Source organism: Rhinatrema bivittatum, chromosome 2 (genome assembly GCF_901001135.1).
Source record: "Rhinatrema bivittatum chromosome 2, aRhiBiv1.1, whole genome shotgun sequence".
NCBI lineage: Eukaryota > Metazoa > Chordata > Amphibia > Gymnophiona > Rhinatrematidae > Rhinatrema > Rhinatrema bivittatum.
In genome coordinates, this window is record NC_042616.1 from 654,122,941 (window position 1) to 654,148,196 (window position 25,256).

General features: G+C 41.1%; 1 protein-coding gene across 1 annotated transcript in view; it reads right to left on the reverse strand.

Annotated features, from left to right (window-relative positions):
* Nucleotides 1-3,408: 3,408 nt before the first annotated feature.
* LOC115085402 (25-hydroxycholesterol 7-alpha-hydroxylase) overlaps nucleotides 3,409-25,256 on the reverse strand; it is a 480,857-nt gene continuing 459,009 nt past the window's right edge. Inside the window, exon 6 of the mRNA XM_029591385.1 lies at nucleotides 3,409-6,949. Within this exon, the coding sequence (XP_029447245.1) occupies nucleotides 6,662-6,949 (288 nt within the window). The 3' untranslated portion in view covers nucleotides 3,409-6,661. The remainder of the gene's footprint in view (nucleotides 6,950-25,256) is intronic.

Below are 25,256 nucleotides of genomic sequence, written 5' to 3' on the forward strand. Positions count from 1 at the left end.
TAAGAATAGTACTTTCCAGATCAAGTGTTGCAAAGATACAGATTCCATTGGCTCAAATGGGAAAACATCAGTTTGGATTGGACCATATTAATATTCCAAGGACCTGGAGGTTTACAAATGGGTGGACAAAATCACAGGAGCCCTTTCATGAAACACTAGATGAGTGAATGTGTTGAAATGGGCGGTCTTTCCATTCCATTGGGATAAGCTGCAATAGCACTTAGGTGCACTCTGACAGAAGAAGATGCTAGACCTGACTGAGATAGAATATAAAGATAAGACAACAGATTCTCAGGTTCACATCTGAAAGGGTCAATGGTGTTAGAATTGCACCAAAGGGAGTAACGGCACTATTTGAAAGAGTAGTTTCTTCATGTGGAAGGTTTCCTGGCAGAAACAAAAATGTCCTGAATTGATTCAGATAAATTTAATTTAGTTAAAATTTTCCATTTCACATCCATAATGTCAGGTGCAGGGAGGAATAGAATGTATGGAGCAGAGATCCTCCTCCTGTGTCAGGAGATCTGAGTCACCTCTGACAGATATTGGAGCTTGAACAAGAGATATGTATACCAGGGTTTTCTTAGCCATGCTGGTGTAATTAGAATCATCTGTGCTTTGTCCTGAATGCATTTCTGTACAATCCATGCAATTAGTGGTATTGGGGGATAGACATAGACTAGACCCTGGACTATGAGAGGAAGAATGCATCCTGAGCCTCCCTGTTTGGGCTTAGATGAAGGGACTAATTTGGTTACTTTTTTGTTGTGTTCCAATGCAAACAGGTCTATCCATGGAAGTTCCCACTGAAGAAACAAGTTGTTTGTTGATTAAGGAACCACTCGTGCAGATGACAAATCCTGCTGAGTCTGACTGCCACTGTATTTGCTATTCCTGATAGATAGGTTGCTTGAAGGGAAATAGAATGTGTCTCTGCCATTGTCCAGATGTTCGTTGCTTCTCTGCATATTATCCAGGAACAGGATAATGTGTTTGTTTATGTAGAACATGGCTACTAGATTGTCTGTGTTTATCATGACATTTGTTTTGAAGAACATGGTAGAACATGTGAATGGCATTCTTTATTGCTCTGATTAACAGACTGATTTGGTAGGAACTTTCTTCTCAAGACTATAGACCCTGGATCTTGTACTGAAGTAAATAGGCTCCCCACCCTGAGTCAAAGTTTCTGTTGTGAAGATTAGTTGATGTGGTGGATGATGACGGAGAGCTCCGCTTGTTAAGACATCCAGCATTCATATCTATTCTCACTGAATGGGTTATGGCTATCCTGGTGGGCATGGGTTTGCAGTATTGTGACCACTGGCTTTTTAATACCCATTGTATTTGCTGTACACGGAGATGAGTTTGGGGGACCAGGTGGATTACTGTTGCCATTTGGCTAAGAAGCATCAGCACATGGCGTACTGTCGAAGAAGACCTCTGACAAATCTGAAGACAGAGAATATAATTGCTGAGTTCTATTGGTGGGCAGGAAGGCCTTTGATTGGATTTATCCTTGCTCTGATGAACTGAAGAATCTGGGTTGGTTGTAATATTGATTTTTTTGTAATTTATAAGGAATCCTAATTCCTCCATGCATTGAATGGTATCTTTGAGATTGATTTGTAAGCTTGTGGAGTTTAGAGATACTATCAATCAATCATCAAGATAGAGGAATAGTCATATAAGAAACTCAGTTGGGATGGATCCCTGGGGGTTGCTATTAGATGGAAGAACAGATGGGTACTGTTTGAAATTCAGTCAGTAACTCCTGCGTATTATATTCAGCACCCATTTGTCTGATGTTATGTTGACCCTAGCTGAATAAAAGTGCGCTACTCTGCCCCTGATTTGAATAGCCAGCTGTGGCTGATTGGGACTCAAAAAATTGTTGAGGTTTTGGTGGCTACTGCTGCTGTGATCTTCTTTCCTTTGGCATCCCCTCTGTTGCGTTAGCTGGAATTGTTATCTGGGTGGCTGGTAGGAATGCGGACGGTAGGATCTATATTGTCTAAACAGTTTCCTTTGGTAATATGGATGTTTATGCAGTGAGTAATATCTCTTTGGTGTGCTCAATTGTTCTGAGGATGTAGTCAAATATTGGACTGCCATGTTTTGTTCTTTGAGCTGTGAGATTGTTTCCCTTAGATTATCACCAAGAAGGTTGTCTCCGAGGTATGGGAAGTCTGCCAGATTCTTGTGCACATACTCTCTAATGGTGCTAACATGGAGCTAAGCCATTTTGTGTGCCGCTATTAAATCTGAAGACGTGTGGGCCATGATTTCAAAGGCTTCATAAACAGATCGTAGGTGTCGTCTCAGCCCTCTTCCAGATCATGCAATGGCTGGGGTGTTGCTTCCTCTGCAGTACTTGATTTCACCAATGGTTTCCGTTTTTGTACACAATCATACAAATACTGGGTCACATAGAATTGGTGTTGCTGAAATCTGGACGTTAACATTGCGTTTTGAAAAACTTTGTGACCGAAGTCTTCAAGTATCTTATGGTCTTTCCCTGGGGCACATTTGAATGGATCCTGGTCTTTTTAGCTTTTTTCATTGCTGATTTCACTTCCACTGAGGCATGAGGTAACTATACCATTCCATACTGTGGAGATTTCTTCAGCCAAAATATAAGATCTACTTTTTAGGAAAAAGGTGATTCCCAAATTTTTGTAGAACCATATCTAGTACTGTGAGACATGGTAGTGCTGTATGTTCTGCTGGAATATCCAGAATCTTCAAAATACCTTGGACTTCTGATCTTGGATCTGGTACTTTATGGATCTCTACATTTAGAGCTGTTCCAAATTTTTCTACAAATTTGGAATAGGTAAAATCCTCTGAAGGAGAAGAGTGGTCCAGAGGCCCTTCTGGAGGATTAGATGGAATGCCAGTACAGCTGCTTGGTGAATTGACTGGTGAGAGTTCTGGTGGGTCTTCATTTTGCAGGCTGATTCCTTCTGATGGATCAGCTATAACAATATAGAATATATAACACTTGCTAACTAGAATTTCTCTTTTAATTAGTTGGTCAACCTTCATACGATACCGTGCAAGGGTTGTCATGCTGGTAAGCTCTATTCGTTTTTCAGAGCTTTATAAATCATTAGGTGACCAAATATTGTTCTGTATAATATGCTGTATAAATATTGTGCTGTATAATATGCTATATAAATTCTTGCCGTCCGACAACCACGCGTTGCCGGACAGCAAGAATTTACCCTCCAAGTGGACTTTAAGATAAGTACTTTAAGTACTAAATTGAATCATCACTTTCCTGGACTGAAACTGCATATTATACAGCACAATATTTGGTTACCTAATGATTTATAAAGCTCTGAAAAACTAATAGAGCTTACCAGCACGATAACCCTTGCACGGTATCGTATGAAGGTTGACCAACTAATTAATAGAGAAATTCTAGTTAGCAAGTGTTATATATTCTATATTGATTTTTTCTTGCTTCTATTTTTCTGGGTCTTAAGTTTTGAGTTCAGCTATAACAATGACATCCTCTGCTGGCTGAGACATAGGCCTCTCCAAGAAGGGAGATAGTGGTTGCTGGAGAGGGGGGCTGGGAGGATACTCCTGCAGCAAGATCTATGGCTTTTCTGGAGGGCATAGTGAAGAGAAAATATTTTTTTAGAATGGATGTTATTTGCTCGATTGCTTATGAAGACCTAGTCCCCAGTGATAAAGAGGAGCATTATTAACTGGATATAATCTGTGAAAAGTTCCTCCTACAGATGTGCTAAGTGTCTACATTGTATGAATACTGACGAGAAATCTGAGTAGAGTCTCCATCCATTCTATGAGGATGCACTAGAGTGGGGTAAAGTAAGAGACTGAGATGACCACTCCTGCTTTGAAAGGGGTCTTAGGTGCTCATCTTCTTGAGCTGATGGGGAGACTGGCATCAAAGATGCTTTCTTTTATGTGTTTATATCTGAGTTGTGGTTGTGGGCATAGTAGTAGTGACCTTATGAGGTGTAGGTACCTTTGGGACGGTTTTTTTGGTGCATTATCTTCGCTGGTGCCATATGTTTTGGCTTTTTGGCTGGCGGCTACATAATATTTTTTGGCTTAGATGCGACATGCTTCACCAGTTTTAGCAACACTTGCTTTGGTGCTCTGTGCACTGTGTGTGGTGTTGATTTTGATGTGTTGCATGGTGTGGCGTTGCATGAGTCATGTGTCGTGTGCGTCAAGCTAGTCTATGCATGAGGTTTGGAGTTTATGCAGGAGCCTTTGACACACGTCAGTGAGCCTGTGCAGACTGAAGCCTGTCTTGTGTTGCAGATTTTTCCCCATCTTTAGTTTTTTTGCCTATTTCGTGCTCTTTAAGTTTTGACTGGACCAAAATGCCTTCCATTGGGCCAATAGTTGAAGCTGGTCTCTGGTTGCCTGGATGGTGGGTCTTAGGACCTGGAGAGGAGTAGGTCAACCAGGCTTCGATAGGCGAGGGAGAGGGAGCACAGCTACCTGATGTTGATGATGTCACTCTCTTCCTCCCTTAAATGAGCTATTTTTTTGTGCTCATTAACTTTGGGCTCGAGAGGATATACATACACAGCCCTGGCAGGTTGATTGGTTGTGATCAGATCCAGGGCAAATGTAGCAATAATTGGGCCCATCAATTATGGACATGATATGTCCACACTCGCAGTATTTAAATCCAGGCATCCTTTTTGACATCTTAGTACTTAAATTGCTTTGGGGATTTGCGCTAGCGAAGGTGGAAAATTCTAAGGAGAAAAGTGGAAAGAGTGGGTTCCACACATCCGTACGTAGTGTGAAGAAAAATGAACTGAGGGGAATCAGACAATTGCATGGGAATGACCATGTATGCTCAGAAGAGCAAAGCTCTGCAAGCTTGGAGAGAAGGCTCTGCCCTGTGCCATCGGATGATGTCACCAAGAAATCATAGCTAATTCGACCTGCTTATCGACAGAAAACAAATTGTAGAAGCCCAATTTGTGGACACCTGCAACAACCACTGTTTCAACATTGTCATGTCTGCCTTGGAAATAGCCTTCAATCATTGGATTACAAAGCATCTCAACAAATCAAGGATAGTCTTCACATTCATATACATTTCATTAGATGGTAAAAAATCCAGGTTGCTCATAAAGCAACGGCTGTAGTTTCAACACAATCGTGCTGGCACCTGTGGTAGGCTTTACTCATCGGATCACAAAACATCTCAATAAATTGAAGATAAGTCTTCACATTTGCATTCATTTCATCAGAAAGTAAAAAAAAATCACATTTGCTTGAAAATGGTCTGCATTAAAATACAAAACATTCATAGATACCTTGTTGTCAGCTTTTATTTTATTTCTCTTGGGAATTTCAATGTTATAACAAAAAAAATCTATGGAAAAACGATTTTCCACCAATTTTTCCTCCTGTGTGTTATAGCAAACTCATTTTTCCAATAATATTATTTTGTTAAAACATTAAGATTCCCAGGAAAAATAAAATAAAAACTGAAAACAAAAGTGACTAAACATTCATTAATCAAAAACAAGTGTTAAATCCATTGCAATGATAAAATACATTTGACAAAAAATGTATTTATACCAACTACTTGTATGATGACATACATTTCAGTATATGTTGGCTAATCATTTCAAAGAATGTTTTGGAAGAGACTGATTATCCAGAGCATGGAAAATGGAATGGAAAGAGATCAGAGCAATTTGATACATTCAGAAAAACTGGGGATCTCCAAAGTATTTTCTTTCACTTTTATATGTAGCTGTAAACTTGTAAAGGCAAAATATGGTCAGTAAACGTTAGCAAATACACACATACTATGGTTTCCATTTGCTTACACTGCATAATTAATAACTGAAAGCAAATGTAAGAAAAAAGCCACAAAGAGTTTTCATTTGCACAACATTGCTTTCTAGTAAACAATGCTACACATCTCCAACAAAGTTCTCACTTATCAGTTTTTAATTATTTCCCACAGAACATTTGCTTTTTATATTTGCACATTGGTATATAAGTCACTAGGGTTGTGCCTTTATTCGGACAGAACCTTAAAAAGGGTGTTAATCTGTAGCGTCAGATTTTTAACACCACAATGCTATATCTGCCTCTCCCCCCAATTATTCCATATGCTTCCATTAACATACATATGGCAGCAAACAATGGACTGAGTTGAAAAATCCAAATGGCAGCTAATGCTAATTTGAATTTTAGTCAAGAACATGTATCCAAAGGAAATTCTAATGCATTTTATAATCATGTTACTTCAACAACACTGAAGCAGCCACTTTTGAGGCAGATGCCACACAGCTGTCTTGGCGTTAGGACAATGCAAGACATCTGCTGAAAAGGAAAGTGAAGAAGAAATTATAGTGTTATTAATACTCAATTACAGTTCTGTAAACTGAGGGACATGAAGGTAAAATGATTTGCTTAGTGTCACACAGAATCAACGACAGAGTGGGGGGATTCACAGGCGTTCTTGACTTCTCGCCCTTAGCACTAACACACATCCTCTCTAGACACCATATAGGCAGACAGGAGTTTAAAAGGAGGACAAGAATGAAGTGTAGTATTTTCCATTTTTGCTTGTTAACAGAAAGCAGGAGGGATATCATTTTTCTTGGGCAAATGTAGTTACAGCAAACCAGAAGCTGCTTTAGAATCTTAGCTTACAACGAAAGCGGATGTCAGAATCTGGCAAGAGAATACCAAGGCCCGAGCGACTATTATCATGTTTTAGGTTTTTGTCTTCAATAAATTCCATATCAAAATATGTCACCAATAAAGCCAGAAACTGCTTTATCTCATTGATTGCAAAGAATCTGCCAGGACATTTGCTGACTCCAGATCCAAATGGCATCAGATAATACTTTAGCTTCCTCCCCTTTTTATAGAAGGTGGTTTTCTCCTTGCCATTTTCCACAAAACGATCAAACTTGAATTCCTGGAAAAAACAAAAAAAAAATAATTCAAATAATAGTACACAAGGAATATGAAAGGCGCTAACAATAAGTAAACCCTCTCTCCCCCCACTTCAGAACACCTAGAAAAGTGAAAACCAGAAAATGTCGTATCCATTTACTCTACATTGACTGAAAAAGTGACATGGATAACATCTTGTTACAAAAGAAGGAGCTTAACAGAGCAAAAGCTGAAAACAAGTCAACAGGGTCATTATTTAAACTTCAATGTGCCGTTATCGCCGTATGTTAGGGCCTTATTGCACGTGATAAGAACGCATGCGATACCGGCCGCATCGCGGTGGTACGATTTAAAGGGGAAGGGGAGGAGAGTGGGCGGGGTTATGGCCTGGCAGCGCAGCGGGCCATAATGTTTTCCACATTATTGCTGGCAGTACCGCGGGAAATAACACGACCTTTTCCGGGGCACTATGGGGGTGAAAGTGTGCGGACCGGTCGCGACCGCTGCCAGCAAAAACGCACTGCTGCGATGCGGCTGGCTGCTTACTTTCGCCCCCCACCCCCGCCTCTCTTTTTTCCCCACGGGTCATCATCCCGCTATATTTATAGTGGAATGATGAATCCCGGGGCAAGTATTTGGAAAACAGAAAAAAAACCCCCAAATTTCTTGGAACAGAAACCACATGTCCCTTACCCCGAATGACATTCTATATCACAATCTTAACTAGAATGTTACACTTATGAAGATGAATCTTCCTACAAACAGAAGATCAAGTACTCCAGTTTAGCTCTTCCATGGTATATTTATAGTCTCCTATGGTACAACTTTCTATATTTATTTGAATATTTATAATTTGTCTAATCACAATGGGTTGGTAACTTTCAGACTGGCTTACGGCATACACGTGCCGCGTCCGTCGGCCCTCGCCCAGGGACGTGGACATTTTATAACTTGCGCACGTATATGCATGCATGTTATAAAGTAGCCTGGCCACGTAAATGTGTGCCAAATTTTAAAAAGGCATGCACAAGTGTGCACAAATGCCGCTTCTACCAAGTAAATTGGGGGATTTTAAAAAAGGCGCTCGCTGATTCAATTTCCAATTTTACCAGTTCATCCCTAGTTCGCCCAGTTAAGAGATAGGTTTTCCAACCCTCCCTGGTTTTACAGCCTTCACTCCCCCCCCCATTCCCAACCCTTAAAACTCCACTGATATGCCTATTTATCTTTATTTAATAATTTACATGTCATCCATAGCGGAAGTAAGGTTACACGACAAGGGGCATCAGTGCACGTAAGTGTTTACGTGCACATCTCAGTTTCATGCCTGAAACACCAATGCCCTGACCATTCCCTGCTCCTTTTTGAAAACATCTGAGATGTACGCGCTGCAGCATTTACAAGTGTATGCGGGCAGCTTTTAAAAAATCCGCTCTGCATGCGTGAGCCCAACATATTCATGGATTCCCTAATTAACACGCGTGCTAGGCTTTTAAAAATGCACCTTTAAGTTTCCTAAGTAGGGTACAACAAGAAAGCCTAACGGCCAAATTTTAAATCGGCAACGTGCACAAAATTCTGGCAGTTACGCGTATGGCTGGGCCCTGCGCGCGCTGCACGTATTTTCAAAAGGGCCTGGCCACGCGCATAACTGCTGATACGCACACAAGTGCCGGGCCCTTAAAAAAGGGTGGGCCGGGGTGTGTGGTCTGGGCAGGGGCAGGCCAGGACAGTGCCATAGTATGCTGTCCTGATGACTCGCACACTGGCCGGCTGCCAGCGTGCACAACTTACTTCAGCTCTGGCCCTGAAGTAAGTTAAAAACAAAAAAGGAGGCTAGGAGAAGAGGGAGGGAGTTTAGGTAGGGGGCAGGGAAGCTCCCTCCCAGTCCGCTCCTTAATTGGAGCAGACTGGAACTGGGAAAGGCCCCATTACGTCGCTATGCATAATTTGCAAAAATTCAGCCCCCTTTGTGCTCACTGCCCACACATGCATGCGCGGATTGTAAAATCCAGTGCACATGAGTGTGCGGCCACCCGATTTTATAACATGTGCGTGCATGTTATAAAATTGGCACGTCCATGTGCGTGCGCCGAGAACCACGCGCACATCTTAAGTTTTCTATAACAATTAAAAAATAGTACAACAGACTATACAATAATAAATTTAATAAAAAAACCCCCCCAAGAATCAGATTCAATTTTAATTCAAAACATAAATCAATAAATACTTAAAAATATAATAAAAGACAAAAACATAACAAATAATCTAATCAATAAATAAAGCATAAACCCTAGAATTATCAATACACTATAAATATAGTGGAAATAGCACTCGCAATTAAATATAGTGGAAATAGCACTCGCAATAATAAAGGGGCATGGTTAGGTTAATTAATATATTGAGAGAGAGAGCATTTCTGTATAGAGTCAGTCTGACACTCTCTATATATGTACCACAGTAGAGAGGCACTTTGAATTGGGGTGGATTTCAGAAACATTCTGAGGTATTCATAGTAAAATTGAAACAACTAAAGATTTGTAGTCATTATAATGGATGAAAAGTATAACTAGAGGAGTAGATTTGTACAACACAAATCTACTCTTCTAGTTATACACATGGCTGAACCCTATTCAAAGTACGATGGTGGCCCTTAATGCATGGGGTCGCCATAAAGGACCCTGTGGCTCAACATGGCTCTTCCCCCCACAAGTAAAGAAAAAGTCACCAGGGGTCTTATTAGAACCCCCCTCCACCCAATCCGGGGCTGTCAATTGAGGCAGTACCACAAAAACATAAAAAGATTAAAGGTGCTACACAACTACGACTCCACACCAGCCAACCCCCTTCCTTATTCACTCAATATCCGCCTGAAAGTGAGTCCCCAGCCCCTAATAGGCTGGCAGTGACCTCTCCCACCTCTTAAAATAATGGTAGACTTGTCGCCCCACCTGAACCCGGAACCCCCTTCATCCCTCTACATCCTATTACTTTAAAATCATCATTGGAGTTCAGTTTGAGGGCCCAGGGCGCTCCTAGCTCCGATGGGTATCATTTTCCAAAATGGTACTGACCTGACCTTGTCCTGTCACACGACAGGGCAAAGTCCAGGAACCAGATGGGCCCTCAGTCTGAACATCAAAGATGGCTTTAAGGTAATGGGGTGTTGGGGAAGTCCAGATGGAGGGCCATTAGCCCACCTATGTAATTTTTGAAGAGTTGGGGGATGGGGGGGCACTGCTGGCTTATTATTTATATTGAAAACGTAGACAGAGGGGTGAGTGAATAAGGAGGTGATTGGACAGGGTTGTTCAACATCGTGCAGTATCTTAAAGCTATTATTTTACTTTTATTTTGCAGGGCTGCATCGATTGGCAGCCCTGGGGTGGGCAGGGGGATGGGTGGTCTAATAAGATTCCTGGTGACTTTTCTTGTGGGGGGGGGGCGCCAAGTTGGACCACAGGGCCCTTTAATTCTATTGCGGGAGCATCAGGATCCATGTTAGTGTGATCCCTTGGTAGAATAGCTTTTTGAGGAAAGGTAACATAGTAACATAGTAATGTCGGCAGAAAAAGACCAAAATGGTCCATCTAGTCTGCCCAGCACGATTCCCAAGGTAGTAACTGTTGCTCCGTGCAGGTTACCCACATGTTTCTGTTAAGGATAGTAACCGCCGCTCTGTGCAGGTTACCTCCAAGCTTTTTTATTTATTCCCATCCTCTAGCCTTTAGGGATCCACAGTGTTTATCCCATGCCCCTTTGAAATCCTTCACAGTTTTAGTCTTCACCACTTCCTCCGGAAGGGCATTCCAGGCACCCACCATCCTTCTCATTGATTCCTGACATTGGTTCTAAGTCTTCCTCACTGGAGTTTCAAATCGTGACCCCTAGTTCTACTAAATTGTTTCCAATAGAAAAGGTTTGTTGATGAACATGGATCATTAAAACCTTTCAAGTATCTGAAGGTCTGTATCATATCACCCCTGCTCCTCCTCTTCTCCAGGGTAAACATATTCAGGTTCTTCAACCTCTCCTCATAAGTAATTTGATGGAGACCATCTACCATTTTGATCACCCTTCTCTGGACTGCCTCCATCCTGTCTCTGTCTCCTTTGAGACTCGGTCTCCAGAACCGAACACAGTACTCCAGGGGAGGCCTCACCTGGAGGTGTAGATAAAATAACGTGGCTGACAAATTTCTAAGTCAGCTGCATTATTTTATTTACATAAGATTAGGTATCCATGAGTTGCTTTGTATTGATTTGTAAAATTCATGCATGCAAATGCCATGCAAAGTAGCTCATTGGTGTAGGGATGGGTTTCCGGACCAAACATCGTGCAATATTGTGAATATCGTGTGATATCACTGCTATAGGCTAAATCACATGATCTATGCTGTTTAGCCCTATCATAGTTTGATAAATCTGTCACTTAGCTTGTATACTCAGCAGTGTGGATGTTGCTATCCTAAAGTTAGCCAGATAAGTCTATCTGGCTAATTTTAGGACAGATCTATGGGATGACCAGACTTAGCTTTATAAGTTACCTGGCTAAATCTGAATATTGGACTTAGCTGGATAACCTATCTGGATAACTCATCTCCTCCCAGTTTTGCCCCCAAAATGCCAATAACTTATCAGGCCAAATTTTAGCCAGATACATTCCAAAATACAGTATTCATTTAGCTGGATAACTTCTAATTATGGACTTCACTGTGTCTCCCTGTAGGCAACTTGTTCAATAAGAATTGAATTTTTAAAGGAGTTATGCATGTACACGTAACATACTATCATAGCAATTTTCAAAAGCCATTTACCCAGCATTGAGTGCATATAACATGGGAAAACCTATTGACAATTCAATGACATATACTGTAGCAATTTTTTAAAGCCTATTTACCTGGTTGAAATTCATTTACACATGTAAAACCTAGTTTTAATTCTGTACATGCGTTTGAATATCAAGCTCACTATGTGGAATAAAACATGAAAAAGACCTATTGTGGGTCTGAAACAGTCTTGCCTCCTTCATTAAAAGAACCAATAGAACATCCTCCACTGAGCGAGAAGGCACATACTGGCATAGATGATCACATTGGTGGAACAACCTTGGTCCAGCCTAACACAAGGCTTTTAAGGAGGTAATTTTCAAAGTCATGCATGGGGTTTGCACACATAAAAATAGCATAGGTGTGCATAAACAGTATGTATTATGGAGTAGATTTTCAGAGGGTTATGCGTAACCCCCGAAAACCTACCCCAAACCCCCCCTGCACACGCCGAGCCTATCTTACATAGGCTTCCGGCGTGCGCAAAGCCCCGGGACGCATGTCGGGGGGCGTGTCTCGACCAGCATGTCAACGGGGGGCATGTCGGGGGCATGGTCGCGGCCTCCAGATCAGCCCCGGACCGTAACATGGCGTGCGGCAGCCAGCCTGGCGCGCGCAAAGATGCCTGCCTTGAGCAGACGTAATTTGTTCAACAAAGGTAGGGGGGTGTAGATAGGGCCGGGGGGGTGGGTTAGGTAGGGGAAGGGAGGGGAAGGTGGGGGGAGGCTGAAAGAAAGTTCCCTCCGAGGCCGCTCCGATTTCGGAGCGGCCTCGGAGGGAACAGAGGCAGGCTGCGCGGCTCGGCGCACGCAGGCTGCCGATTTTGGGCAGCCTTGCGCGCGCCGACCCCGGAGTTTAATGGATACGCGCGGCTATGCGTGAATCTATTGAAATCCCTGCGTGCTCTTGTTAGGGGTAGATTTTATAAATTTGCGTATATTTTATAAACCTTGTGAGTATGCACATACTTGCAGTATTGCATGTAAATTTTAATGGGAAAAAGGTGCAGTCTAAAGGTGACTCTCGCAATTTTCCGGAATACAAGCCCAATTTGCTATTTTGTAAGAGGCATATACGCATTTATTACAGAATTAGTCTGAATACTTTTACATCAGTTAATTAACTCACGCAGTTGAAATTGGACTTATCTTTTATTTGCAGTTTTTGGGTGGGAGGTCTGGGTGAATTGGTAAGCATTAAGGATAAAGTCCTATAAGGTCTAAGTGACCTGGTGATTCCAAGCGTGTGCCGCAAATATGAATTTTCAGAAAGTTGTATATGCATAGTTTCAAATATACCTGCCTCAGTGTTTAATTCTGGGTTATTACATGCAAATTGTTATAATTATTTTGCATGTAAAATATACGTGTATTTTTTTTTAAACTGGTACTGAAAATATATATGTTCCTGCATTACAAATATGTGCACATACATTTTGGGCAGATCCTGCCTCATAGTTTATAAATTATTAGCATAAATCTCGACAGGCCCACTTACATGCGCAAACTGTGTACCATGAACAGTTTGAAAATTGAGCTCTAAATTGTGTTTGGTAGGAAAGTGGGAAAGAGATATTACGTAGTTTGGGGGAGCTTGGGAGGGAAAAGTTGCCATAAGAAACGCATGGAGAATGTTGTACTTTCTACTGGTTTTATTTGCTATATTTTAGCCACAGATTTACCGTGGAACGTAGCTGATGGTATGATTCCTCTAGAGCAGGGATGGCAAACTCCAGTCCTCGAGGGCCACAAACAGGCCAGGTTTTCAGGATATCCACAAGGAGCATGCATGAGAAAGATCTGCATGCACTGCCTCCACTGGATGCAAATCTTTCTCAAGAGTGCTTATTGTGGATATCCTGAAAACGTGGCCTGTTTGCAGCACTCGAGGACTGAAGTTCGCCATCCCTGCTCTAGAGGACATAAATATTTTACTGATAGCTGCAGCTGTTTATGGGTTACATCAGCATTTCGTTCTCATATTGTCAGTGTCACTCTACCTTCTCTGATTGCGACAGTCTCCCAAAATATCAGCTGATATGGCGTGTCTTAATCAGATACCATATATCCATTCCACAAAATGTATCTGGATTTCAACTGGTAAATAGGAAATTACCTCAATACCAGTAGTTCTAATTATAATACTGTGGTACAGTGATAATTTTGGAAAATGACAGTAAGAAGACATGAATAAGAAACACATAATGATTATGACAAAGCACAGAAGATATTCAACCAAACTGTTAATCAGCAGACATATAATCCTATCAATAATCCTTGTGCAGCAGCAGTGTGCAGGCACTCAGATTGTTGCATTGGGGCCACAGGGAAATATTTTCCCAGGACCCTTTTAAAAATCAAAATAACATTCCTAGTAATACAGCTACAAATACAACATTTATAGCAAATATCAAAAAAGTGCAGTAAATATATACAGAAAACTTGTAATCCCCTGGCTGAGGTATGGCAATCTTCTTTCCTTACAGAATTATAATGAAATATATTAACTTACACTCCAGTCCTTTCAGCTTGATCTAAATACTGAAGACGGTGAGACTCTCTACATCCATCACTACGTTAAGAGGACAATTTACTTGAGTGAACTGGCTGTCTGAAAATTACCCCCTCTCGGAGTGGCAAGTACACATAGGGCCTCATTTTCTAAACGGATCGCACGCGATAAGGGACGTTTCGCATGCGAAACGTCCCTTATCGCGTGTGATACCAAAATAGGGGCGGATTCGGCCCTGGAAGAGGAGGAGTCAGGGCGTCACCGAGGCTGACTCCGTGAAGACGCCGCGGACGATGAAAAGGTAAGGCCCTTTTCACGTCCGAGTTCGTGCCCAATAGCTACACCTTCTATGGTGGCGCTTCTGGGTGCGAAACCGGCAGCGATCGCACCGCAACGGTGCGATCACTGCCGGCTAGCACAGGCCCGCCCCTCATTTTGGCCCCCCACCCCTCATTCCCTAAAGTATCGCAGGCCTGCGATACTTTAGAAAATGAGGCCCATAGGGTTCCAGAGCATGCATGCATTTAGCTTGGTTGAGGGAAGGCACTCCTGGGGCATTTAGGATGAGGTTGGTAAATAATGCATGTAGATTGGATTTTCAAAGACATGTGTATTGCTCTCCAGCAAAATTTCTGTCTGGGGAAAAAGTAGTTGTAAAGTCCATGGGTCCTTTGTGCCCTTGGGATACTACATGTGTGGTTTCCCTTTGAAAATCAGGCACAAAATCAATGTGTACAACGTAACTAGGGGCTCTGAACCTAGGCATGCTGGTGGATAACTGCATCCTACAGTAAATGTGACAGTTGAGAAGGCTACATTACAAGTAAAGTATGGAATGAACACATCTGACTTGTTGCCTTTGTTAATCTGCCTTCTAAAGAAAAGCACCCTACTGATTCCTATACTAAGATCCCCTTGAAGGGTTGGTTAAACTGCCACATAAATATTGAATTTCTAATGATAAAGCATACCAGCATACTGGAAGAGTTCAGGATAAGGAAATATAATGCCAATGTCTCATTCCCTCAAGAAAATTTCATCATGGTAGATAAACATACAAAATCTAAACCATAACACTTTGCTGAAGACTATCCCACCTGATCAGTCCAGTCTATGGTGTCCTACGCAGTCCAGTTGCCCTTAGAACTCAATATGATCCTATCCCCTTACACACTCACCACAAAACACAAAGATTAAAATACAAGCAGCAAATTTGATGAAAGAAATGTTATCCTATGAAATGATTTGCCATAATATCCAATTGCTGTTATTTTTGAGTGGCCATTCAGTATTATATACAAAGAGGCATGGAAGATATTGTCAAGTAAGGACCACTTGCTCTGCCCAGTCTGTCCATTTGTTCTTGCCTAAGGTTTTGTCACAAAGCTTTGAAAATATATCTCTTTGCATTGGCATATAACATTACTTAAAATAACAACATTACTTAACAACTCTCACAGTTAAATGAACTCAATGTCATGAACACTAATTAATCTGCTTTGACTTTCTATAATGTCTTTTCAGATGTAGTTTTTAGTTTTTAACGTTTCAGATGTAATGTTTTTATTTGATATAGTATAACTGTTTTAATTGGTGTATCTTATTATGTATGTTTATATACTTGTAAACTGCTTAGCCAGACAGATCCTGTTTAATTTGCAGTATATAAATTCTTTTAAATAAATAAATAAGTCAGTCAGTCTTACTTGATGTTGTGGTTATCTTCCTCCATTGTCCTACCCCTAAGTCCCTCTGCATCAGTTTCAAGCAGCTTGAATTTTGCCACTATTTTGGTTCCTATCCCTTCCATTTGCATCTTGCTACCAGTGAAATAGTATTTTCTTGCATTCCTTTTATACCTCCTTCCCTTCAGTTTCATATGATGACCCATTGTCCCTTTCTCATGCTATGAAAAATGTGACCATCTAGTATCTTATTAAAGCCTGCTAGATATTGGAATGTTTGAATCATATCTTCCCTTTCTTTTTTTCCTTCTAAAGAGTACATCTTTATCTCCCTAAGGGCAACGCACCATTTTGGTGGTTCTCCTTTGAATTGTCTCTATCATATCAATTCCATTTTGTACATAGTATTCAAGGAGAGGTTTCAGCAGAGACCTTTTGTATATAGGCCTTAAGCCTGAATGTGTATTTCCTGATTCTGCTGGCAACATATTCCACAACCATGTGCTTTGGCAAGCTCAATACCGGAAGAAGGCAACACCCCAGAGACGGTGCCTGATTGGACAATAAAGCTACGTTCATAATTGGATATTGACTGAAATTAATACACCCAGGATGTGCATCAATGTATTTCTATTGGACAGTGCAAAAAGTTTAAAAACTCCAGCCGAAGAGCTCCGCATCTGAGAAGCAAGCTGATGCCCAGTTGCCACTGACCTGCGCCTCCAGAGAAACAACGACTTCCTCTTTCCTTGTTCCTCTTTTTAAATTGTCTATATTGTCTTTGTATTGCTATCAATAAATTTGCCTTTTAGATCATAAAGCTGTCTGAAGGTGCTTTCCCGAATACCCGCAGAAAACATATGGTCCTTCGAGCCGGAAAACGGAAAGGAAAGCCTAACGCCTGATGCGGGTATCGCGGGCTAGCACACCTTCAGGGATACCTCATTGCCAGCATCGAAGGAAGTGAGGGTGCCATTGATCGGGAGCGGAAAACTGCCCTGAAGCATCCTGAATCTACTTTGAGATTTTTGAGACCTGAAGCACTTCAGTAACCACTTTGAGGAAGTAAGTCTTACTCTCACAGAAAAGAAAAAAAACTGTTCATTAACTTTTATTATCTCTCCACCAATATCTCCTAGACCTTAGCGCGCACTGCTATCTGGCAGATCTTGTACAGTACCAATCAGTTACCCCAAGCTGAATACTGCGGCATAACTACCTGGGACTTTTTACCTGGAACCCCCGAGGGAACACGTACAGGGACGGAGTGTCAGGTGGATCCAGAAGCGGGAATACGTACCGCCAGAAATAAGAAGCCTTCAGATCCAGCATTCCAAGGAATACGTACTTGGAGCTGGCTACACAGTCTGGAAAGGTAAGTAAAAACTTGTCTTATACGAGTGAGTCATAGGTTTTTCCGTTAGTGTACTAATAAGTTCGAAAACAATTGGCAGACTTGACGCTGCCTTTTGGCCCTATCCCGGTTGTTTCGGCGGTAACGCACTGGAGCCCAAGTAATTTAAGTAGGAACAGGTAACCAGTCGAACGGAACGAAAAGGAGTAGATAGGTCTTTAGTTAGATAGTTAGATAGATAGTTAGATAGTTAGATAGTTGTCTGCAGGCTGTCTCCCCCTACCCCGCTGTGAATACCTTCGTGTTTGAAGAAGTACAGCACACCGGAAGCGTGAATTCACGGTACGGTGAAAACTACAATTAAGGTAAGGTTGAACCACTCTTTCTCATAAGGGAGTGGCTACACGAAATTTATTATTAATAATTGTGTCGTAGTTTGGTCTGCAATATTGAGAGATCCCAAGATGGTAGGAGAGGTTAGTGAGTCATGTCCCCTGAACAAAGTCATTGCCCTGCTTAAACCCAATGAGAAGTTGATTCGTAAATACCATTCTAAGTGGGTAGCGTGGGCAGAGAAGGATGCTTCCCTTGCATGGCCAGCAGGAGGCTCCTTTGACACGCCATTACTTGTACAGCTTATGACCTATCTGGAAAATAAGTACCGAAAGCCTGGGAAAGAAGCAAAAAAATTGGCAGACCATGTCCAAATTCATAGTTGGTTTGTCATGACCAAAGCTTTCCTAGAGAAAGAGGAAGAAATTAGTAAGAAAAGCATGCCCCCGCCCCCTTATAGCACTACAGATGCTGCTTCCCAAATGTCCGGTACCAAATGTCTGGTGCAGAGTACAGGACCCTTACCACCTTTAGAGGAGGTGGTAACCGCAATCGGTTATTCCCATTTAATCCCTACAGCACCGGCTGAGGTGAAACTGCAAAACAGTCCCTCGGTACCGGAAATGCCTATGTCTGGAACTGTTAAGGTCGAAGGTACCCTACACTGTGTTCCTGTTAATGACTCCTCACAGGCTACACAAGTGGCCAAGGCAACTAGTGCAGCTGAATCTGAACCCAAGTCTGAACCCAAGTCAGAACGTAAGCCTCCAGTGCTTACCCCGTACCCTCGTTTGTTACTGACGACAGATAATCCCGATCCAACAGCTCCAGTGTCAGAGGTAAATATCCCTGCTCCACCTCCCCCGCACATACATGCACCACTGAATCTACACATAGATTCACCCTTGTTCAACACCACACCCTTGTTCAACACTGAGTTAATTGACAAGGTGAGGCGGCGAAGGCGACATCTCGCCCCTGAAGATGAAAGACATGAGACCACGAGAGTTCTTCCGGTCTCTGCCACTACTATTCTCACCCCAGCGCAGTACGTGACAAAAATGGAACAGTCTGATATGTATGTTATCATCTGGCTTGACATGTTACATGGCTGGACTCTTGTTTTGAGCCCACAGATGAGGGTATACCCCCTCCAAGGGTCTCTGGAATCTGATGATATGAATACAGCTAGGAGTGCCATAGTGGACAATCCAGACCCTTGCTGGTCAGTTAGTCAATGGCAATACATGAGAGATGGTTTAGCAGTTTGGGAGAAATATGAGGGACAATTTCCTGACATATCACAAAAAACCCAGATAACCCAGGCCCCATGGGAAGAACGTAAGGACAAAAAGAGCCTCCTGCCACCGACCCCAGTAACAGACGCGTTACGTGCGCTGCCCATAGTCACCAAAACTAGCTCTGACGGAGCCCCACGCCCAATTTATATCCCATGGACTTTCACAGATATGCATACCATACTTTCTAAGCTGCCCCTGCTCTCTCGAGGTGCAGAAGGCTGGATACAAGCTTTAGAGAAACACACAATAGGGATGCAACTAGCATTAGGAGACGTTAAAGCTCTTTTTGCTCAGACACCTGGTTTGGAACAGAATGCTGTATGGTCTCGATGTAAGAGATCCCAAGTAATGCAAACTCAGTGCTATGATGGGGATTCCTTTAACCCCCACAGACCTGATGTATGGGAGGCCCTTCGGCACCTGTACCCCAAACAGAGAGATTTCACCCGTTTGTCCGCAGCTCGGTGGAACCCAAAAACTACATCATTTGATAATCATTTACACTCTTTTCAAGAAGTTTTCAGTCAAGAAATGAATGCTCCCTACAATGAGCCTAATTCACTTCCTTTTTTCTGCCATATGTTTTTGCAGACCCTGCCTGATAAATTGCGATTAGCTTTGTCTTCCGTGGTAGGCATAACTGATATGTACTGGACTCAAATGCACAATCAATTCTTACACCATGTGCGGAAGTTTGAGGAAGCTAGAGAGAAACCACAGGAAGAGCTGATGAAGGCACAAACTAAGGTCTGTGCCCTGCAGCTTAAACAGCTTCAGGAACAGAAAACTGACGAACAGAACAGTAGGGCTGCAGATAGTCAGGATTGTTTTTATCAATCTTACGATGATGGTCAATATCAGAGAGGAAGGCCTCAAAGTAGAGGGAGGGGACGCCCAGCAGTCCGAGGTCAGAACACAGGACCCTGGGATTGGGAGAAAGATAGAGAAATATGGGAACGAGAGGAAGGCAGATACACTCCAGATTGGCCAACACCACAACGCCGTCTACCAGACGTGCAGTGTTATCAATGCGGACATTATGGTCATTATAGTAGGGATTGCCATTATCGACGTAACAACAGCTTTTCGTCCCCAAGAGGGAATATTAGAGGCAGATATGCTGCAAGGGGGGGACCAAGTAGACCCCCATCTGACAATAGACCACCACCACCACAATTTGACCCCAATCACTGGAGGAACAATGGCAGTCGGAGCCAATACGCCCCTCCATCACAATGACGCCAGGCTTTAATAGCCAACATACATGTCCCCAGATAAAGTGAGTTCACACCTATCAGAGAAGGTATCTGCGTATGTAGGACCTTACATTGCCACCTTAGTGAAGCTTGGACAGAACACAGTGTGAACTTAATATGAAACACAGTTTTAAATGGAACCACATTTAGTACGACCATCCTTTAGGATGATCTCCTTATTCTGAGCCTTATTTTTATAGCTATTGCTTGCTTTACTGCAATATTCATTTCAGGACAAAGAAGCTAAGATAAGAATTCGCTTACCTAGGATATTTGTGTACATAAGACTAGTAAATCCTTGCCAGCCTTCCCGATGTCTGTCACTGTAAGCCGGAAGTGACACGCGTTGTATACAGGAACCTCCGGTATATAAAATCCTCCGGTATATAAAATCCAAAAATAAATAGATATGTCTCTATAGACTTTGTCTGTACTAATTACGTGCTGTCCCTACTACATGAAGACAGCAGCCGTGCACTGGGATCAGATGCATGTGGTCAGTCAGTTGTTATCTGATTGAGAACTTTTGTAGTGCCATCACAGATGTTTAACGCTCTAAAAGTAATAAGCTTGTGGACAGATATAACAGATTGCTAGGCTTCCCATAGTTAATGTATTTACTTGGTCTTATTGTTCAAGCTATTAAGATTTATTTGTGTTACCATTTGCAGGTATAATTTTAGTATAAGCATTTTTAGTATAAGTAAGTTAATTTTTAAATGGTACCATATAGTTTTAAGTTATAAGTTTAAGTTCCTCTTTTCAATGCATTCACATTGAAATTTATTTTTATTAAGGTGATTCACCTAGCGCATGCGATACCTTCCTCTTACAACATGTTATTTCCTTTCTGCTCTGAACTGTACATTTGTGGTAAAAGAGGGATCAAGGGGGGGAGCGAGATATATCTCCCACCAAATTAAATCCCCTTTGCTCTCAACTTTACATACTGATTCTTTATTACGTTACTGACTTCACATTCCTTTAATACTGAACTTGAGTACTGACAAGAACATATACTAGTGTTAGAATTTAGAGTCTGAGCTGCTGAATTATGATTCTGTAGAGGAGAATTATGAATTTGAAAGGACATTTTAACTAAAGAGTCAAACTGTATCTTAACAGAAAAGAAAAAGGGGAAGTTGTCTCTTGCAAACATGCAGAGTACAGCTTATCTGTTCTGCCAGCACTAGCTGTGCTACGAACGGAAGAGAAAAAAAAAAGGAGAAATAGTTTCTGGTTTAAAATGTAGCATATTTAAGTATTAATTATTTGATATTTGAGTTCTAATTATTTTAATTATTTGATATGACACATTGACTATAAGCTCAGAACATTATTGATTAAATTTATTTAATATTATTGGTTGGAAATCTATATGTACAATATTTGTTAATTTGATATTTCAATTGTATGCTAGTATTTACTTTTCAGGTCTTCAAGGACTTCTACCTTTTCGATAGGACTTCTACCTTTTTGACAGAATTCTGAACTTTTATTTTTCATACACATTTTTGAATTTTTGATTTTTGATCCACTTTTCTTTTGATACATTTTTTGATATGACCATTGAGCTCAAATTATATGTTATCTGTTGTTCGTCCGCTGTGATGAAGACAAGGAAAGTATATTTGTTGGATGAATGAGTGTATGTCAGTCCAGCGTGACTTATGTTTAATGTAATGTCTGAAATATTCGTTATTTGTGGTTTAGCTTACCACTGATGACTTTTCTTTAAATGCTTAATTTGCTTTTATGCTACTTTACCATATTAGGTATCTGAAACTATTAAAGAAGCACATATCCTCATTAGGCCGTGATGAATGAAAAGTTGATACATCTCACTGAAAGCGTGAAAACAACATTTATGGGACTCACTCCATTCTTCCCATCCCTTCTATGGAAGTCTCGGCCTTAACACAGAATTCATCTGTCACTCATCATTGAACTTTATTACTCTTGCTTGATTATATTTTGCCTTTATGTTGTTGTACTCTACATTAATGCAGTTCTCATGGTTGTGTGATTCTTATTGCTCTGATCAGATTAGATCCATTCCCAATTATTGTCAGCTCTTTACACAAAGACTAATTGTTATACATTACACCACAATATGCTTTGTCAAATGTCAATGATAATTGATTGCCATATACTCCAAGCCCATATGCCATTTTGCAAATGCCATGATTTGGATATCTGCATACATCTACGTACACCTACATGTTACACACCACATTAATTTAAAATACTAAAGTTTTGCTGCTATTCCCAGTTCTCTCATATCCATTATATGATTAATTAAGATGATCATTCATCCCTAGGTCCCATAGATAACTGGTTTGACTTACCATCTATGATTTCAATATTACTTTCCACGTTATATTCATCTCCAGTTGCTACACTCTGCCCTTCCTAGTCCAGACTTGTTCAGACATCTGCGTGTCAGTGACAGGCCGGCGCAATGTGCTGCAGCATAGTTTGTCAGTTCAGAGCCTTCACGCCGTTCTTGGGCGGCTCATGTGAATAGGCTGCACAGACCAGCTATAGCTATGCCCAAATTGAAGAGAACATGCATAGCTAGTAAGTCTAAAGGTTTAATGTAGTCCCAAATGTTTATATAGTTATTCTTGGTAATTGAAGACAGAATTATGACATTCATTTGATTTCCCTATTCTTAAACATCACATTTAGTAGAGTTTGCAGATACCATCCCATTGGTTACAGAGATTTCTTATCCCTCATCCATATGGATGTTTCCTTCGACATCCTACTCCTAATTCAGATTTGAAGCATTTGTTTATATTCCCAAAATGTTCAAATGTATGATAGGCCAAGACATAAGCAATAGTACTCCCAAGCATGGTTTTGCTTCTATTAATTAATTCTAACTATTGCTTCTGCTATGCCTGAAAAGCCAGGACTCAATACCATGGTAAATTCTACATCTGAAGCACACTCTCAAACTGCTACAGTTAGACAACACCTAATGATGAACATGATTGAATCCCTTTCTGAAACTAATGAATGAGATTTTCCAAGGGAAAAGATTGCATTTCCATATAATTTGGTTTAATTGATGGGACACACTGTTTAAAGTGGCTTACATTTCTAAGTGAGTTTGCAATGGTTAATTGTGAGAATGAATGAAGTTTGTTATTTTAATGGCCTAAGACATCACCCTGCATTACTGTGAAGACAACTATGAACTCCTATACCATATTAAAGGAAGCCTTTCATTTACCAGCAGCAATGTTATCTCCTCAGGCTGTTATGCTTAACGATGACGGGTAAGCACCAGGTAGCAAATCATTAGGATTGCGTACCCTGGGCAACCTAAGACAGTGGCATTAACCCTGAGTAGAATGATGGATTATTGCTTCAACTATTCTAACCATTCATTGACAATCAATAATCAATCATTAAGTGGATTAATTGATTTATATGCTGCTAATAGGACCACATTACAGAATCTTGGATCAACTGGAAGAAGGCCAGAACAATACCTGAATGAAGAATGAATGTGAGATTGAATGACAATAAAACAAAGTACAAAATGAGTATGCCTGAACAATTGTGATTGTGAGTGTGAGTTGTATAAAAAGAATGATTCAACACCATAAAGAATATGGAAGCCATTTTTAACAGTCCAAAAGGTGGGTCATACTAAATTGATGCTATGACCATTACAATCCAGGAAATACAATCTCAGCCTTTCATTGGTGAATCGTTTCCCAACGATTCAAGGGGGGGAATGTATATAGGCCTTAAGCCTGAATGTGTATTTCCTGATTCTGCTGGCAACATATTCCACAACCATGTGCTTTGGCAAGCTCAATACCGGAAGAAGGCAACACCCCAGAGACGGTGCCTGATTGGACAATAAAGCTACGTTCATAATTGGATATTGACTGAAATTAATACACCCAGGATGTGCATCAATGTATTTCTATTGGACAGTGCAAAAAGTTTAAAAACTCCAGCCGAAGAGCTCCGCATCTGAGAAGCAAGCTGATGCCCAGTTGCCACTGACCTGCGCCTCCAGAGAAACAACGACTTCCTCTTTCCTTGTTCCTCTTTTTAAATTGTCTATATTGTCTTTGTATTGCTATCAATAAATTTGCCTTTTAGATCATAAAGCTGTCTGAAGGTGCTTCCCGAATACCCGCGGAAAACACTTTACAGAGGTAATATTACATCCCTCTTTCTATCAGTAATACCTCTGTTTATGTATGTAATCATTACATAATCTGACTAGAATAAGTTTTCTTATATAATGAAAACTATAAGATTCCTAAATAAATAAAATGAGGCCAATATTCAGTAAGGAGCAGAGCAGACAAGTTATCTGGTTACAGTTAGCTGAATATACTCTCCTAAAGTTATCCGGCTACATATGCGGATAACACCACCACCTAACTGGCTATATTTGAATATAACCAGTTATGTACTAAAGTTATCCTGCTTCATGTGGCTGAAAATCTGAAGGCTTAACCAACTATATTCAAAAGAATCTTTCCGATTAAGTGGTACAGATTTGTTAAAAATAAATAAATAAATAAAGTGTGTGGGCCTCTGGCCTGATTTCCCTATACCCCAATATTTAAGAAATAAGTACCAGACTGAACTCCCCCATCCACCCAAATTCACATTAAAATTCACAAGCTTATGCTTCCAGCATTGCTCTCATATCAGCATTGAAAGTGCCCAGGATCATGCTTGAGCACCACGATCTCGGTTGAAGGGGAAATATTTCTCAAAGTATGAGGTGGGTGGGAGGCATAAGTTTGGAACGGAGGGAAGGGCTATTTTCAATAGAAGCTAGGAGAGGGTGGGAGATTGATGACCTGCAGACCCCAACTCCTCTATTTTTTTATGTGCATTTGAAGGGGTTTGGGGATGGGGTGAGGGAGTGCTTGGCCTTGGAAAACCATTTCTTACATATTTGGGGAGGGGGAGGGGGAGAGGGAATCAGGCCACAGGCCCACATTTAACTTTTTTTGTTTTTCACAAAATTGTACTACTTTATTTATTTATTTGAATGTTTTATATACCGTTATGCCA